Source organism: Eubalaena glacialis, chromosome 7 (genome assembly GCF_028564815.1).
Source record: "Eubalaena glacialis isolate mEubGla1 chromosome 7, mEubGla1.1.hap2.+ XY, whole genome shotgun sequence".
In the NCBI taxonomy this organism is placed as follows: Eukaryota; Metazoa; Chordata; class Mammalia; order Artiodactyla; family Balaenidae; genus Eubalaena; species Eubalaena glacialis.
This window is the reverse complement of record NC_083722.1, coordinates 92343481-92357397: the sequence shown is the minus strand read 5'-3', so window position 1 is coordinate 92357397 and position 13917 is coordinate 92343481. Positions and strand designations below refer to the sequence as shown.

The following is a 13917-nucleotide window of genomic DNA, read 5'->3' as shown; positions in this document are numbered from 1 at the left end:
AAATGTATCAGAAATTCCATGAAATCCAATACCTTGCCATCCAAACACCACCTGCCTGACCACCCCTCACCTTTAACAGTGATGCCAGTACCCCCTCACCAGACTTTAGGAATCAGTCTTTGGTCTCCATATCATCGTCATCCAAGACATGAATCTGGTTGTCAGTTGAAACTTACCTTTCAGGAGGAAGGAGCTGATAACACTTTCCCCTGCATTTCCTCTCTTCAATTCCTCAGGCAGAGTACAGCCCTGACACTTACTAACCTGTGGCCATGGCCAAGTCAGTCAATCTCTTTGAGCTTCGGTTTTCCTTATTTATAGACTGTTTAATATATCTGCCTCTCAGCATTGTTAGGAGGATTAAAATTTGTAATAGATGTAAAAAGCTTAGCACAATAACCAGAACATAGGTCAGATAAACTGGAACAGAGCTCAAAAATTAGTAGTAAAAAAATATGAAACCATGAACATGCTACTTCTTTTTTGATGCAAGGAAGTGAATTTTCATAAGCCTATATGCAAGTTTGGACCATAGCAGATCTGCCTTTTAAGGTTTACGCAATCCCTATTTAATTCAGAGAGTCTGACAAAGTTTTGCAGGAGTGGAGGGAAGATAATTTATCCTGCAGTTCTCTCACCAGATATAAAGTAAAAATCCTAGCATTTTTCTCCAGGAAAAACTAATCTTCTTTACAATCATTCAGGTGATAGAGCTCAAAGCCTAGCGTTTGCCTGTACTGGATATAATGTAATTATGTCCAGGAAAGCACAATGGCTAATGTTCACATACACAGTGGAGATGCAGGAAGGCATGATAATTAACCTCATGCACAGGTAAGAAAGCTACACCGAGAACAGGTTAAGCTACCAGGGTTTCCAAATGCAAAAGGTTGGCTGCCACAATATCTGCTGTCTAAAGTCAAAATGCCCAGGCTCTATCCCTAGAAATTCTGACTTCAGGTTAGGTAAGGCCTAGGGATCAACGTGTCTACAAAAACTCTGCTCCTGATTCGGATGCCATGTTTAGAAACTAGAACACCTAAGATTACCCATTTGTTTAGTAGGAGAGCTGGGACATGAACCCACATCTTTGATTCTTAGACCAGAACACTTTCTTCCATGTCTGAGGAAATGCACATTCCATTCCCCACCTCCAGTAACCCTCACAAGAGCTCTGAAGAGTCCTTCTGATACTGAACCCAACATGTTGAACGGAATGAAATGGGAAGGACTACTTACTCCTGCCAAACAGGCTATAAAATCAGACAGACAAAAACATTTGTGCAGATACTGCCAATGGATCGTCATGGTTACAACACAACTACTCTATCATAAGGAAAAAATCCACAGGTTGAATCTACAAAAATGTTGTTCTGTCAGCAAAAAGAAATTTTTAAGAGTCTTTAGAAAGTAAGTCCAAGTGCATAAATCACCGAAATAAGAGTCAGTAAACGGACATATCTTTTTAAATGGCAGTCTGGGTATCTAACATTTTAGAATGATCAGTACTTCCATTATCTTAACCTTTCCATTCCTTCCAAAGTCATCGCTTTGTAAGCGTAAAGATGACTTCTTCATCGTGAATGGTGGAAGCAAGTACCAATAAGAAAATACACTGTTACTTGTCTACATGATATATATGTGAAATATATGGTATGTCTGATATGTGGTATATATGATATATATGATAAATATATATCTCACTTAAAATAACTGAGCGTATAACTCATGTAAACATGAAAGTACCAGATTTCACAGTTTGGTTTCAAAAATTGAGATCTTGTGGACTTCAGGCATCACCAACCTTGGTTTTAGTGGTCAAGAAAAAAAACATGAAAACATGCCAAACATCCAGCTTTTTCTGGTAACATTACCAGCTCAGACAACAAATACTACAGGTTTCTGGCATGGAGGAAATAAAAAGACTTGCAAAGTGCACCTTGTCTTCCTCCTCTTCTTTCCTTCAACAAATATTTGAATGCTTTGGCAAAGCATTTCCAAGGGCCGGGTTCTGCCAGACGTGAGGGTAGCATGGTGTCCAGAGTGGACAGAACACCTGTCCTCTGGAGCTCTTTACTCTCCATGGTACAAAAGGAGGAAAGCATTCTAAAAAGCAAGAACCACCAATCATACGCGAGTTAAAAGCTAAAATTGTTACTTTTCAACACCTGGACCCCAATTAGTTTGAAAACATCGTAGTCTCTCCGTATCCACTCAGGATTAGTATTCTTTAAGCTGGACCTTTGACAGATGCCAGTAAGAGTAATTTCAATAATTGATTATATCAAAATCAAAGAGAAACATAATGAGATTCCCAATATATCAATATTCTTCAAAAGAGGGTACAAAAAAATGATACCCTGGAGTGCAGGAAGATTAAAATCTATATAAAATTTATCCATCATTTCTATTTTCTATTTTTGTATATGTTGTATATTATAATATAGTATTAGGATAGTGGCACATGTATAAAATTTATAAGTAAAATAAAAACACGTTGAGAGAGTCTGCTTGAAAAAAACCTTACTTTAACTAGGAGGGATGACCAAAAATGTTTGAGACCTCTGTAATATTAGACCAATGTTCTTCTAGGCAACGTTCCTCATCAGATTTTTTTTAAGTTGATTATTTTCACCCCTCCCAAAGAGAGTTTCTCACTTCTATACACTCCAACCAAAGAGAATCTCTTACTAAAAGATATTTTCAAACAAGGATATGAGGGTACCATTTCCTCATTTTAAGGCCATGACTGTCCTCCATTTCCCACAGATGCCACCATGGGTTTCCATGCTCCTAACTCTCAATTCCCCTCAAAGAAATTATTTCCGTCAGCCTACTATCAAAAAGCTATAAAGGGGGCTTCCCTGGTGGCGCAGTGGTTGAGAGTCTGCCTGCCGATGGGGGGACGCGGGTTCGAGCCCTGGTCTGGGAAGATCCCACATGCCGCGGAGCGACTAGGCCCGTGAGCCACAACTGCTGAGCCTGCGCGTCTGGAGCCTGTGCTCCGCAACAAGAGAGGCCGCGATAGTGAGAGGCCCGCGCGCCGCGATGAAGAGTGGCCCCCACTTGCCGCAACTAGAGAAAGCCCTCACACAGAAACGAAGACCCAACACAGCCAAAAATAAAATGAATAAATAAATAAATTAAAAACAAACAAACAAATAAAAAAAGCTATAAAGCAGATAAAGTTGAGGGTCCCACACTCATGCTTCTTGTCTCTCCTATCAAGCTGCCTTTCACTAGACCATGTTCTAGAATTCTTGTTTACACTGTCCGACTATGGAATCTCATTCATATCTAGACGCCATGCTTTAAAAGGCTCTGAAAAATTCACCTATAAGGTGCAAGTAATTGATATGGCATGACAAGATATCCCACTTAGAGTATTTTAAAAGAAAGAACTTTTTATCCAAAACTATGACAATCTAATGACAGAATTCAGACGTGAGTGTGAAAGTAATTGGAAGGATCTTTTTAAAGACAGAAAAGCCTTCTATCTCTACTCAAATAATTGCCCCAGTCACAGGGCATGCTCTGTCCACTTGTCTAGACAACGTCACAACAGGTCAGAGAAGATTCAAAAGCCTTAATCGCTTAACAATTACTGCATGTCTAGAACATATCAACCAAGATGCAAAGTCTGCAATACTGTGTGGAAATCAAGACAAAAGTACCAATTGTGATCTCAGGAGCAGTGAATGTGCGCACCTGTCACGGTTTAAAAGCCAGCCTTACAAATAGTGGTAATGATTTGTGGTGGTCACATGTTACTTATGCCTGCCCAGCATCCTGTCCCACTTCTTTGGCAAAGTACCCTGATCTCACCTTGGAAACTCAGCCTCCTCACTTTCCGTTCACGAGGTAGGTTATGGCGGTGCTGCCAACTCCAGACATAGAAACACAACGTAAGTTGGACCAATCAGCATACCCATCGAATGTGCTTGTGCTCTAAAATGGTCCAATAACAGTCAGCCCTATGCTGAGTAGAAATAGAAATATTGACTAGAAATATTAGGGTAAAAGACCTCTATGTATACTAATGTTTGGAAAGATGCTAGGATATAAATGTGGAACTTCCTGGACCCATGTGAAAAGAAAGCCAAACTAAATGAAACAGCGATGTGAGCTGAAAGAGGGAACAGAAGCCTGAGAAGAAGGAAGAATGAAGAAGGAGCCAGTGTTTAGATGACACAGAGCATCTGGATCAAACCATCCCTGAAGCCTTGATAACCCTGGACATAGGATATTGATTTACAAGGGACTCTCAATCTCCATTTCTGTTTAAGCCAGTTGGATGTGCTCTGTTATACCATAGCTCAGTTTTGTGGCATTTTAGAAAATAACAGTTATTCCAAAAAAGAAAAAAAAATCAATGTTTCAGCCTAAGAGCTACAACTCAAACAATCTAGTATCCTTTCTATTTTCTCCCTGTTCAGGCTGGTACACTGCCACTCACAACATTTCCCAGCTTTCCAGGAGCTAGGTTGGCTTCACGCCTAAGTTTTGCCAATGAGACTTAAGCAGAAAGGTCATGTGGTACGTCCAAAAATTCTCCCTAAAGAGATACCCATCTTTGCCATCATGTCTCCTTGAATTTAGCTGCAATGGCTGCAGGACTAGCAGCCAGTTTGGACCATGAGGATGAGAAGCAGACTTAAGGACAGAGCTGGAATGTTCCTGGCCCTTCATGACCAGACAGAGCCAGCACGATGAGGGCAGAGATTTTTGGTTTATTCACATATAAATTCCCCAGCACCTAAAAGAATACTTAGCATATAGTAGGATGAAATAAATATCTATCCAAAGAGTAAATTTGGTGTCTCTATTCTAACAAATACCCCACCTCCTAAAATCAGATAACACTAAAACCTTAGTGTTGGAAGACCTTTAGCCAAACCATTTGCTTGAGTCATGCAGTGGCAGAGAACACATTTTTTCCAAAAAGCTCAGTTCTAGAGACCTACTGTATTACCTTAATTCTAAGACAAACTTTCCCTCCACATTTTAAGAGTTCTCAAGTCAGAATAGGTCATATAATCATTGTATATATTTAGTAGAGTTTTCATCTCCCCCGAACAGTCACCTTATAATCAACATTGAATTGGATATAAGGAAATCCATTTGACAGACAAATGGCATTGTACTGTGGCATTGGACTAATCATAGCCACTCAAAAGCTCAAAGGAGTTATAGTTTGGATAATTCAGAAATCTGAGCATCGGAGATACACACTCAATTAAAAGGCAGAGGAAGAATCATCAATTCATTCAGTATCTGAAATGAGAATCCATAGAACGGAACAGAGAAAGGCACAAGACATGGGCCCAGAATACCTCTGTTGAAATCCCAGCTCTATCGTTTCTCAGCTATATGACATGGGCAGGATCTTTCACCTGCCCAAACCTTAATTTTGTCCTCTACAAAATGGAGGTAGGAAAAAGTACCTTTGTCATAGAGCAAGTATGAGAACTGAATGTATTAATGCAAGTAAGATTCTTAGAGTAGTGGCCAGCACACCCTGCAGACAGTAAGTAATAGGCAATGGATTCTTCTGTGCTGTACTTCAATTCCTGGATTGGTACCCTCGGAGGCTCCTAGTAACTTGAAACTAGTGAAAACTGACAAGTTATTTTCTAGGAAGCCAAATCTCTTACAATGTTGCCTTCTGCTATGGTGTTTCTTTGCTTTCCTAGAGGAAAATACAAAAGAAACAATTAATTCACAGTGTGTGCCCTCCCCAAAAGAGCAGGCACAAAGAAGTTAATGGGCAACAGCTCAGTGAACAAGTTTTGTCAAAGATGTGTGCTAAGAATTTCATTCTGCCAGTTCATAAAGGAAGCATGTTCCTGTGGCCAGAAGTTTAGTTAACCAGAAAAAAAAAAAAAAATTCAAAATCAATTAAGCAAAAGTAGTTGAAATTAAGAATTAATTTGGGTGTAAATTCAAGGATGACACCACTACTGTCCTTAAGCTGAATGGCATGTTTTATCCAATCATGATATCCATTAATTTGCTTAAAAGTAATATTTCAAAAATTAGTAAGTTATAGAGGACATTTTTGTGGGGTATGAATCACAAAGAATAGCCATCATCTCCCTAACTAGTATCTGATTTACAAAGCAGAAAATTATAACATTTCTAACAGGATGACATTTTAAATACACAATTATGTATACTCTGTTCATAAAATGTTCTTTCATTTTAGAGAAATGAGTAATTAAACTGTTTTAATGACATACAATGAAAAAACATCTATAAAAGCAAACAATACAGCAAAAATAGCAAATTAAAAATAATTTTAAAAGCTACTGTAAAACCTTTTAAAGATTTACCTACTGAACATTAGGAACTTTTACCACAATTACATTTATGGGAATTTTATTTTTTTCAGAATCAAATTCCCAAAATAGTTCTGCTACACTTAGTATTTTTCCATTATTCTTGCCATCTTTAAACACACCTTCACAAGCTGCTGAACATAATGCTTTTCTGACTTAATCAGAACCTCTCTCATGACCCAGGAACGTTCAGTAAATAATTATTAAGCTCCAGAGGTGGCTTTTGCTTAAGTTGATTTGCTTGAATGCTTATTCACTTAGGGACACAGCTTTTAGTATTGTTTTCAAATCTTATCACCTAACATTGAAAGTAAATGTTGAAGGAAATGGGGGAGTGGGAGGGGAGAGCTATGATCCATTTAGCATTTCTCCATTTTAGTATTTCTTTGAAAGTGCCAATTTCAAGCTTGTTCTACATGTCTATGCCAGACAGATGATTCTGATTTTGGATGTTTTGTTTTCCTCTCAAAGAGAAAATAAAAAATCAATATGCAGAAATGCAAATGAGATGTTTATTAATGCAACTGTTACTTACTCCACAGTTGCGGGGGGGGGGGGGGCGGGGGGGAGAAAGCAAAAAATCCAAATTGTTTGCAATGGGGCAATTTTGACCAATGTCACTAAGCACGCTCGTTTTCCTGAAGAAAACCCTTTTTTATTCATCACAAAGCTGGGCTGCAGTCTACCTAGTAATCATAAATCAAGCTCTGTTCGCACTCAGATTTTTCAAGCAGTCATTTTTGGCATGATTAATTTAAGACCAACATTCCATTTCAAAAGAGAAGGCAGAGCTAATGGGCTAGCATTTCAATCCCGCCTCCCCCCACAAATTAGTCGTTATCCTTGTCATAGCCACCTACTAGAGGTTACAGCTGAAGCCGATTAAAGCCACAGTCACAGAGTAACAGTTCCAGTATTTTTAACTCCGAATAGAACCTCCCCTTTCTCTGTCCTCCCCTTAAAAAACAAAAACAGAAAACAAAAACAAAACTCCTGTCAAGTGGTCCCAGGATTATTTCCAGAATAAAACTTCACTTACAGATACAAGCTTTCAAAGGAACAAGGCATGAACATCTGAACTCTAAGCGCCTCCATCTTTTTTCCTTTAAGGTGCTCTGCAAGCCCTTGGTGAAGAGTGAAAGTCAAAGTTAGTTCTGGCACTGGCTGTGTCACTAGGGGTGGCTCCTGATAAGGCCCTGGAAACTCCAATCCAAACACAGCTCGTGCTACAACGGTGCCTGGTGTCTGTCTGAAACAGCAGACCTGTTTAATCCAGTGCCTACTGTACCTGCAGGACAAAAATGCTGCCTCACCCTGCAACGGGGGCTTCGCAAGGACACAGGCTCCACCAGAAATCCAACCCAGCAGCCAGGTGACGACACCTTGGGATGCTTACTTAGCCCTCCCGAGCACAGGTACCGGTGGAGGCTTGCAGTGGCTGTGCGTTACAGAGAACGTGAAACCTGAGGTAATTTCACATACCGGTGAATTTCTAACACTTAAAAGAGCCACAGAATCCAGGAGGGTTGTGGGACAGCTTGTGCCCCTTCTCAACTGGGGAGACCTCTGGCATCAGCTCATCACACACCTCTAGCTGCCTTGCATCCATGCACAGGCATTTTTGGAACTGGAGCTTGATCACTGAACATGCTCTACTGCTGACAAGCTAGAGATCTGGACAACATTCCTTACCCTCAGACCCCAAGAATATATGGAGGGCTACCCTTGCCCAGTCCTGGTGGAAGTCAAACACAAGCTGCTTCAACTGTGGGCACTATCTTTTAGGACATCTTTAGGCCATACATCTGTGTATTCTTAGACTGTCATCTAATTAAATTCTGAACGTGCCGAAATAATAATACATGCTCTCAAAAGATGCTTTAAAATTCTGACATGACGTCAATGTTATCAAATACTGATGCAGCGCCTACAGACTCAGCACACCAAAGATGTTCTGCACAGTTACGAAAATGTCTGTTTCTCCCTACACACAACTCAGAGGTCAGAAAAAAGACATCTGACATGGACTAGCTGTGTACCCTGGGCAACTTACTTCACCTCTCTGTGCCTAAGAGTTTGTCTCCGAAGTACACAGCTGGAAAACAACGCAGTCTCTATAAGCCATAATCCAACTTGAATTTCATAATGTAATGAAATTATCTTTCTTTAATTTCCCTTTAATAATAGCAAATATCCAGCCAGGAGTCTCCGACAAGCTATTTCTGGCTCTTTTTATTCTTTGTTCATTTTTCATTTTTTCTTTTGTTGAATAAATATTTATGGAACACCTACTACGTCCCAGGCACTGTGCAAACTCTTGGAGTTTACAGTCTAGTGGGACACATATTAAATAATCACCCAAATATATAATGAAATGTGGTAAATGCTACAAGGAGCTGGGAAAGCTTAAAATGTAAGGGTCAGAAAAGGCTTCCCTTAGGCAGGGACCCCTGGGCATAGAAGTGAGTGGGGGTAGCAGTCATGGGTTACGGGTGTGGAGGGGGGCACGGGAGAAGAGTCTTCTGGGCAGTGGTAACAACATGTGCAAGAATCCTGAAGTGGGGAGTTCGAAGGAAGATTCTTTGTGGCTGGAGGACAGAGAGTAAGGGAAATCATGGCATCTGTGAGACTAAAGCGGTGGCTAGGACCAGACCATCAGGATCTGGGAGACCAGAGAAGAGTCATTGATTTTGTTCCAAGATGAACAGGAAACCATTGAGAGGTTGTAAGCAGGGAAGTGATGGGCTCAGATCTGAGTTTTTAGAAAGGTCCCTCTGGCTGCTATATCGAGAACCACCTAGAGAAGGAGCAAGACTGGCTACTGCAATAGTCCTAGTAGGAGGTGATGATACTTTATGGGGGAGGGGGAGGGGAGAAGGGACAAGAGTGGAGAGAAGTGGATTATTAAAGTGGGTAGATTACTGGTAAAGCTAAAGACCAATAAACAGAAGGAATGGGGGTGGGGTGGGGAATCCACGTCCGTGATGCAAATGATTGCATTCATTAACAATAGTTATTGAGGAGTTTCTACACACTTGGCATTGTGCTGGGTACTAGGGTTAACAGATGACTAAGATGCTACACTATTCCCCTTACTAACCTACTCCACACCTCACTTCTCCTGCCTCTAGCACAGTTTGGCATAAAAATCAAGAACACAGGTTCTGGACTTCCCTGGTGGCGCAGTGGTTAAGAATCTGCCTGCCAATGCAGGGGACACGGGTTCGAGCCCTGGTCCGGGAAGATCCCACATGTCTCAGAGCAACTAAGCCAGGGTGCCACAACTACTGAGCCTGTGCTCTAGAACCTGCGAGCCACAACTACCGAAGCCCACGCGCCTAGAGCCCATGCTCCACTACAAGAGAAGCCAATTGCAATGAGAAGCCCGTGCACGGGAACGGAGAGTAGCCCCTGCTCACCACAACTACAGAAAGCCTCCACGCAGCAACGAAGACCCAACGCAGCCATAAATTAATTAATTAATTAATTCAGTAAAAAAAAAAAAAAAAAGAACACAGGTTCTGGTGTCAACTTACCCAGGTTCAAATCCCACCACTTACTCATTCTGTGACCTTGTGCAAATTTACTAAACTTTCCATGCCCCAGTTTCTTCACTTGAGAAAGGGGAAATGATAAATGGCTATCCTGTAGGTTATTGTTAAAACTGAAGGAAACAATATATGTAACGTGTATGGCACAGTCTGACACATAGTAAGCTCTCAATTAAAAAATACCTCTTACAATTATGATTGTAGTTGGAACTGTCTATTCTGGATGCACACTGACCAATCTACAGAACCAATGGAAATGCAACAGAGTGAGAAAAAAACATAAAGAAACTGGAAGATCAAAGAAAACAGAGAGGGTAGGAAATTACCATATCAGGACCTCAAAGGGATGATTTTTTTAAAAGACCAAGCTGGACTCTCTCCCACCTTGGACACTGTTTGAAGCTGCATTAAATTACAACGCACCCCGGGGAAGTTTTACAACTGAAACCCTGATTTATTACATGCTTACACACAGGGAAAATCTGTACCCTCCGTGGGCTCTCAAACATTGATCACGAAACCAATGGAATCAATTCCAGCCATTCCAGCAGGGACAGAATGTGGTGCCAAATGCTCCCCTGGCGTGTCCCGCCAATGACATCGCCTGACATTTTGTCCTGGACAAGTTACCACCCCAAGGAGGCTAACCATTGACCATTTACATAAGTGTCCAAGTAAAATTACCTTTAAGGGGCACGTGTTCAACTTATTCATGGTACTTCAGAAATATCTATATTATGCTAATGTTCTTGGGGGATCTCCCCGAACACAGCAATGAAATACCCACTGGCAAATGGAATAAAGCTTGACCTACACATCTGACACCATCTACAAAATTCATGAAACATTACATACATTTCCACGATACTGCCCCTCAAGTAGTCATGCAATTATTCAACAAATGTCTTCTGAGGGGCAGGAACCATGTCTGTTTGGTTTACTATTGTATCCCTAGAACGTAGTAGAATAAATAGTCCATGGTTCAGGAATAAAGACGCAGACGTAGAGAATGGACTTGAGGACACAGGGAGGGAGAAGGGTAAGCTGGGACGAAGTGAGAGAGTGGCATGGACATATAAACACTACCAAATGTAAAAGAGATAGCTAGTGGGAAGCAGCCGCTAGCACAGGGAGATCAGCTGGGTGCTTTGTGACCACCTAGAGGGGTGGGATAAGGAGGGTGGGAGGGAGACGCAAGAGGGAGGAGATATGGGGATATATGTATGTGTATAGCTGATTATCTTTGTTATACAGCAGAAACTAACACACCATTGTAAAGCAATTATACTCCAATAAAGATGCTTAAAAAAAAAATAGTCCATGGCTGATGTTCATATGTTTAAAATGGATTAATCTATAATGTGTAAGCAACTCTCTTGTTCACATTTGTACTATTCAGATATGTATCCTAAGTGCATATACATATATAAATGCACATGTATAAACACACACATATATACATAAATGCATATATACACATAAACCCTAAATTTAAACACAAACTAAGATTTGGTAGCAGAGGAAAAAGAAAGATACTATTTTTTAACACGAAACGCTGAATGCAGAATAAAAATATTACCTGTACTCCAATACAATTCAAATCTTAATTACTACTCCTTGCCCCAAATTCCAGCAAATCAACTAGAGTCATCAGAATTCTTACTGACCTTTTTCAAAGACAACCGTAACTAAAACGGAACTTAAAACTATCAAACATCCAAGTGACAGCCAACTTTTTCTTTTTCTTTTTTCTTTTTTTTTTTTGGCTAAATTTGGGCCTCAATCTTTTTTGAAGGAAAAATTCAATCACTATGTTGAACATGTTAGAGAAGAGATAAGAGGTTTTACTTGTTATCCTGTCCAAAACTCAGCTGAAGAAAAGTAGAACCACTCTTTTATCACAGTCAGAATTCTTCTTGTTTTATTTGGGTATCAAATGTTTTATTGCCCCCAAAGCACATCATTTTCTTATATCTTTCCTTCTGATAGGTATTGCTCTTTTCAATAAACTACTTCTTCTCACCACCCTCACAATAGTTAACATTTGAGGACTTAATACATGCCAAGCACTGTACTGACGCATGAACTACCCCCTACATACAATTTAGGAAGCACCTACCCATCATGTTCTATTGTGATCCCAGCCAATGGTTCCCAAACCCGTATTCCTATCAGAAGCACCTGGGGACATTTCTCCCCACTCCATCTCCCTTAAAATCAACTCAGGAGCATTTAAAAATACAAATGTCAAGAATCTTTCCCCAAACAAATGATTGAGACTCTCCAAAGGCATGGTTTTGAATTCCATATTTTTAAAAAGATTCTCATAAAAGACTAATGTGAAGTAAGGCCTGGGAACCACTATTATATAACATATTATAATATACATAATTATATATAATATATTCTATGTAAATTATCTCTCCAAGAGTGACAGAAAAACACCCAAGAATGTAAGTTCCCTTTATTTGTTGAATAAAGAAGTCTTTACTTGAATAGTTCGATATATTAAAGTGTTCACTTGGAGTTTCAATGGATATGCTTTGAATGTTGAGTGAAAGCCTTGATTAACGAGTATCATGAAAGTGATTACAAAACTCACAAACTACTCTCCAGAGTAACAAACACATCCCCTCTTTTCCCCACATGCCATCGCGTTCACGCTCTGGAAAAAGATGCCACCGAAAGGCCCTTCTACTCAAGCATTTGTTATTGACGCACCCAGCATTTGAGAGACATCTCTCAAGTGCTGTGGGGAGGATAAACGGGAAGATGCAAGAGGCTCTGCTTCTCTGGGGCTCACCCCAGAGAAACCCCAAACTCACGTACACAGGCCCATGGTAAGAGTGAGGAGGAAGGACAGAATGGCTGCTCCAGGGGCTCCTTCCCAGGGTGGCTCCTTCTCACCTTTCAGATGAGGTCTCACAGGTTTTCTGTTTCTTCCCTAGGGAGGGCTTCCCCTGCCCCCTATCCTACCTAAAGCAGGAACACCCACTTCTGCTATTTACTCTCCCAGTAAATGTTTTTTCTTTCTTTTATAGCACTTACTCCAACTTCTAATCATTTTATTTGTTTGTCTTTCATCCTTGAGGGCAGGGTTCTTTCTTCGTTTTTATTTCATTCTCAGTGCCTGGGATAAAGTAAGTGCTCAATAAATTTTTGCTAGATGATGGATGGATGGATAAATGGATGGAACAATGGATGGATGAGTGACAAAATGAAAAAGATCAGGTAATGAAGGAGCTATGAAATATAATTTGATGATGGCATTTAATTAATTAGGAAGTCAGTAGGTATAAGTGGGACTCACAATTGTATACTTTTTGTTTGGAAGCTTTTAGCTGCTGAACACAACGCACTTTCATGGATAAAGTATTAGGATACAAAGTTACAAGGAACTGGCAGCCCAGCAGTTCTAATTTGAACCCCTCACAGCATGACTGAGGGAAATTTTTAATGACTACTTACCTGCAGAAATAAGTATTCAGTACCACTCAATAACGTTTATCTCTTTCATCCTGTTTCTTTTTTTTTTTTTCTACTACCAGGAACAGACCTCCCTGTAACAACGATGGTACAGCATCTTCTGAAAGACTGTTCATTGTACCTGGCTCACAAAGAAGCCCTTTAAGGTTGAAAAGGAAAATGCAGGCAAGACCAAGATGACCCCAGGTAAACTTAATCTAGGCTCATGTCAACATTATGAAAGAAATGTTAGATGCTTATACAAATATCCAGAAGAAAAAAATAATGTTTTTTTAAAAACTGTTTAGAAAACTCTGTCCTGAGAATACAGATATAATCTACAAAGAGACATCTCCAATGCTGTCAAAGTAAATTTTTAAGCAATTAATGAAGGGAGAAATAGATGAAAGAATAGCTTGGTCTTTCATAAATAATCAATACGAGAGATGAGTTCCTTACCTTGAGCTCTCTGATATTATCTGTTAGAGTTCACTTCAAAAGAAATACTTGCTCTGCATTAAAGGCGATTCAGGAGCTATCTTTTTGTTCTCTATAAATGGCAG

At 40.1% G+C, this 13917-nt stretch overlaps 1 protein-coding gene across 8 annotated transcripts in view; it reads right to left on the bottom strand.

The window, feature by feature from the left end:
* The window catches only part of MITF (melanocyte inducing transcription factor), a 224191-nt gene that overhangs the window by 91977 nt on the left and 118297 nt on the right, over positions 1-13917 (bottom strand). For 3 of the 8 annotated variants that reach the window (XM_061197139.1, XM_061197140.1, XM_061197141.1), the window contains exon 1: positions 7378-7480. The exons of the other annotated variants lie outside the window; for them this stretch is intronic. In XM_061197139.1, the coding sequence (XP_061053122.1) occupies positions 7378-7433 (56 nt within the window). In that variant the 5' untranslated portion in view covers positions 7434-7480. Of the gene's footprint in view, positions 1-7377; positions 7481-13917 lie in introns of those variants that run through there. 8 annotated transcript variants of the gene reach the window in all.